The sequence below is a fragment of the Microtus ochrogaster genome, unplaced genomic scaffold (genome assembly GCF_000317375.1).
Source record: "Microtus ochrogaster isolate Prairie Vole_2 unplaced genomic scaffold, MicOch1.0 UNK41, whole genome shotgun sequence".
Taxonomy (NCBI): domain Eukaryota; kingdom Metazoa; phylum Chordata; class Mammalia; order Rodentia; family Cricetidae; genus Microtus; species Microtus ochrogaster.
The window spans coordinates 153507-159066 of record NW_004949139.1 but is presented as its reverse complement, the minus strand read 5'-3'; the positions used below and the strand labels follow the sequence as shown (position 1 = coordinate 159066).

General features: G+C 36.9%; 1 protein-coding gene across 1 annotated transcript in view; it reads left to right on the top strand.

Moving 5' to 3' along the window:
- LOC101985499 (phosphatidylinositol 3,4,5-trisphosphate 3-phosphatase TPTE2-like) overlaps positions 1-5560 on the top strand; it is a gene marked incomplete at its 3' end in the record, with an annotated part of 99014 nt that overhangs the window by 25418 nt on the left and 68036 nt on the right. Inside the window, exon 9 of the mRNA XM_013354337.1 lies at positions 4195-4242. Within this exon, the coding sequence (XP_013209791.1) occupies positions 4195-4242 (48 nt within the window). The remainder of the gene's footprint in view (positions 1-4194; positions 4243-5560) is intronic.

Here is a 5560-nt window from a genome sequence, read left to right as displayed (position 1 = left end):
TACCTATCTATCATCTATCTATCTATCTATCTATCTATCTATCTATCTATCTATCTATCTACCTACCTACCTACCTACCTATCTATCATCTATCTATCTATCTATCTATCTACCTACCTACCTATCTATCATCTATCTATCTATCTATCTATCTATCTATCTATCTATCTATCTATCTATCATCTATCTATCTGAGTGTGTGTGTGTGTATATACTGACTAGTGTGCACCAGCAGTTAGAAAATTTGAGTAGGAGAAACGAGAAAGAATGAGCAGAGAGGGAGATGTGGGGCATGTATTAGAACAGAAGACACACAGGCGATGGAGCCTGGGAGCATGCTCGCCCTGCAGATCCCCACCATCATCTGCAGGGAGTGCAGATGATGCACTCCGTCAGAACAAGAAAGACAGAATGATTGGGAATCATAAAATGAGGAAAGAGGGTTTCCTTGTAATCTGCAGGTATTATCTGAGATGAGTTACAACAAGAAAGCCTGTTATAGTTTAAGAGGAAAGTAACACTTGCTTCTCTGTTATAGTTTAAGAGGAAAGTAACACTTGCTTCTCTGTTATAGTTTAAGAGGAAAGTAACACTTGCTTCTCTTTGGATTCTTTTCCATTTTGACAGATTTGAGGAATTCAGTACTAGCATAAAAAGCCCAATGTTTAAAAAAAAAAATAAATCTCACCGGGCAATGGTGGCTCGTGCCTGTAATCCCAGCATTTGGAAGGCTGACACAGGCCGATCTCTATGAGTTAAAGGCCCCCCTGGTCCAGGACCAGGACAGGCTCCAAAGCTACAGAGAAACCCTGTCTTGAAAACAAAAGCAAAAAAAGAAAAATCTCATGCTTAAGTTTATGACATATACATTAACATTTCAATATTGGTTATTGATTTATGGATCAATTGTTACTATATAAACTCTAATTGTAGAATTATCTATAAAATTTTTAAATGTAAAATAAAGCTTAGACTTACAGTTCATATATGATCATGTATTTTCATATCCTTTAACCCAGATGTAGATACTTTGCTATCCATGATATTTGAGGGAATTACCAATTTTATAACATGATTTATAAAATGTAAATGAAGACACTTAAATGTATTAATATGTTCACACTTCTAGAATATGCTGTGCACACATAAACCCAAGCATTAAAACTGTTGATGGAAGGAGGTTGGAATTTGAGAGCTGCACTCTGAGGAGCACCCACAGCAAAATAGTGTCTGAGCTGTTTCTAAACAGTCTTCCTCATGTATCTGTCGGGAACAGTCTTTTTAGTTTAGTGCAGGTTAAAGAAAAGAGAATCGCTCACAGAAGGATGATTTGTACCATGTGTGTTGTCCTTCTATGTTTGTGTAGCAGTCAAATGTTTAGGACATTCAGGCTTTTTATGTGTTGTACATTTGGCAAAGGCTAGAGAGATTCTAATTGGAGCCAGAAAGAACAGGAAGGAGAGGAGGGGCCTATGGCCAAGAACACGGTAGTACTGGAAGAATCCATCAACCCGTAGAACTCTGGCACCGTATTGAGGTGGGGACCTCAAGCACAACCCTCCTGCGTGCCCCTGTTCAGAGCCCCAGCACAGTCTGCAGAGAAAGACTCTGTGGGGCAACAGTAGGGAACAAATGCCCAAATCATTCGATAAGGTAAAATGGATTTGTACCTAGAAACTGCATTTGCAATTATACTTGAAAAAAGAAAAATAAACAAAAATTACCTGAAAGCAGAAAGCTGTCACTTGGCTGAACCCCAGACAGAAATCTTATTGAACTTTTACCAGACAAGATATGTCTGTTTCAGATATATAAAATTCATTTTGGTGGAAAAGTGATATGCAAGCTTCAGAATGACTAACTGTGTTAATGAAGAAGAGTGTACAGTCCAGGAGTGCAGGGAGGAGGAACGGCTGCGTCCCACCGCCTGGCTGGCTTAACCCCCGACATAACAACACACAAATTGTGTTTATTTAAACACTGCCTGGCTAGCTTAACCCCCCGAAATAACAACACACAAATTATGTTTATTTAAACACTGCCTGGCCCATTAGCTCTAGCCTCTTAGTGGCTAACTCTCACATTTTGCTTTAACTCATATCTAGTAATCTGTGTAGCACTATGAGGTCGGTCGTGGCTTACCGGGAAAGATTCAGTGTGTCTGACTCAGGTGACTTCATGGTGCCTCTCTGACTCTGCTTTCTTCCTCCCAGAATTCTGTTCTGTTTGCTCCACTCACCTAAGGGCTGCCCTATCAAAAGGCCAAGGCAGCTTCTTTATTCAACCAATGAAAGCAACACATAGAAAGAAAACCCTCCTGTACCACAGGCAGTCATACGATATTCACTACTTGTGCACTTCCTATGTGAATTAGTGCATGGTAAGAAGCTATGAAGGAAACACATAGATACTCATGCTAAGTTCATGACTGGCGGTGACGACCCTCAGATGTGCCCACCAGAGCACTGCCCATCACCATACTAGATGGAGCGCCTTCCACAGGATGAAAATGAAGCCAAGGAGAACTTGAAACTAGTAGGAGGGCCAAGTATCTTTAAGCAATAGCTGAATTTGAAACACATCCCATCAAAAACCATATTATATAGTGGGAAGAGCCTTGGTCCTGCCTCAAAGCAATGTGTTAGACTTTGGTGACTTCCCATGGGAAACCTTATGCTCTCTGAGGAGTGGATAGGGGTGGAGTGGAGTAAAACTGGGATTCGTATGTGTAACTAAAAAATAAAAGCAATAAAACAAAAAAAACTGTTATATATTGGAATTAAGATACTGGTTACTTAAATATAGGTCAATTACTATTTACACATTCCCAGTAGATTCATTACCATTATAATATAATATAGATATAATATAATATCATATCATATAATATAGATAGCCACTTTTCTAATATAAATATGCCAAACTTGAATTAGTGATATACATGAATATTTAAAACTCTATTAGTTCACAACTCAGAACTCTTAGAAATAATGTAGTTATTTGACTTCGGAAGTCATTTATATTTATATAGTTTCTGACTATACTTTGGAGTACTTTATATCACACATGATTGAATTGTGAAAGTCAAGTTGCAAGTTAAGACAGTACACACAACTATATATAAACACGTACAAAAGGACAAATATTTCTATGAATATGTACATGCATGATACACAAAAAGGGTAGAACTATGAAAATAAGGAAGGTTCAGTTTTGCTTAAAGTACTGTATATATTTATTCTTAACAATACAGAGTATATTAGTCACTGTATCTAAGTCTGTAGTGTTTTCACCCCGTACAATGGTGATCTGAAGTGATAACTTTCCTCTTTTTTATCAAATTGTTTGAGAGGAGTCTAGATCATGATCAGGATACTTCTTCATGTCTACATGAGAGGAGAAGTTTAGGGTTCAACCAATTTATATGTTGTTAGAGAGAATCATAGCTAATAAAAAATTTAAAAGGGTCTGTGAACTTATATACTTTTTCATTATAGTTTACTTTCAATTCTTACATAATGAAGTGATATTAATTATCTATGATAGAATCACTAATGAAATATCTGTGTTGTATGTTAATAAAATACACATGCAACAAATATATATTCACAGAAACATAAAAAACAAATGAGAGATTAATATTTGGAATGGAGCAAGAGAGAAAAAAAGCCTCTTTACAACAAAGAGAAATTAGCAGTGAGCAAGGAGCACTCTAGCTCTCGGTGTGGAAAAAGTAGAACTAATTAAACTTGAATGTGTCCATCACTTCAGAGCTCTGCCACCGGTTAAAGCTGGTACTCCATACTTCAGATCACCATTGTACGGGGTGAAAACACTGCCTCAGGTCTGTGACTACCTGATCACATCTCATTATCAGATAATTCAGCAAAGGTGTGTGAAATAAGGAGATAATGATGGGACTTGGGAAGTAGGACATTAAATGAGATTGAATATCTGAGTGTCTACAAAATAAGTGTAGTTCCAAATAAATTGAACCAAAAAAGACTAACATAACTGATATTATGTATTATGTAACAGTAAAAACTAAACTATATTTCTGTATTGAGTTACTTTTATTTTTAATACTCATTATAATCATGCAAAGCATCATTCCTACAAAAGTCATATCGTATTCCAAATATTTAACTCTGAGGTATAGCATCTTGACTTACTATGTCTGTTTTTGTCCTTTAGCACATCCCTGTATGAACTGAATTCCTCGAATGAAGTAATGAAAGAAATGTAAGATATGATTAAATAAATGGATATATATGTGTGTATAGTATATATTTGTTTGTGCATAAGTACTTACATACACATGTACACACAGATTGATAGCTGTGCTATTAGTAGTCAGGAACATAGTACTATTACAAGTTCCCTTTCCAACTGTTTCTAGTATCATCTCATAAATATTCTTGGTCTTTAATCATGTAGAAAAATAGAACAAATAAGAGATGGGCTCCTCTGGTGTTTGTCACTTTTAGTTGCTATGTTAAAAGTTGTGCTGATCACAAATAGAAGGGATCCTCTATACAGCCAGGAGGGGGCAGCAGTGGGCTGGGAGAGAAGGCCCACAGTATAGTAGAACAAGCTAAGAGATCCTGCACCTTTCCCTCATCTCCAGAGCTCTGCTGCCAGGGGTTCTAATGTTCCAAGGGTGTAGTCTCTTTGGATGGAAACTATGCCTCAGAACTTGCTCATCATATATAAAGCCTTATATCTCATTCCTAGCACTGCAAAAATAAATATATATTAACAAATATTTACATGAACATCTGAACACACACATTTACAGAAAAGCAGGTAAAGGCAGATATGAATGATCATAGAAGCATACATGTTCTATGCTCTTGATAGGACTAAAGAATTTGTTACAACAAAAACGAGTGTTTGTGTACTTACAGCATCATTTGCAGAGAAAATGACATATTTAACCTGTTAACAGATTTAGATAACATTTCAGAAATCAATTCACTTATAAATTGAAGATTTTAATTAATTTTCATGAAAGAAGTCTAAGTCATGTAGTTTCTTTTTAGCCCATGAGTAGTACTCAATCTGAATTGAATAGGTCATCAGTAAGTAGAGTCGCTGCCAATGCAATGAAGGATATAAGGGAATTAATAATACATGTTTGTGTGTACATGTGTGCTTACATGTTTGCGTGTACGTGTGTTACATGTTTGTGCGAACATGTGTCACACGTTTGTGCGTGTGTTACATGTGTGTACATGCGTGTTTACATGTTTGTGTGCACGTGTGCTCACATGTTTGTGTGTACACGTGCTACATGCGCGCATGTGGGCTTACATGTGTGCACATACGTGCACATGTGCCACATGTTTGTGTGTACGTGTGCGTGCGTGTGCATGTGTGTTTACATGTGTGTGCATGTGTGTATGTGTGTACATGTGTGTTACATGCACATAAAATTTTGTACCCACACATACCACACCCTCTGAGATATTAACATGTGAGATATTCTCTCTCGGGAACATTCATGAGATATTAACATGTGAGATATTCTCTCTCGGGAACATTCATGGGATATTAACAT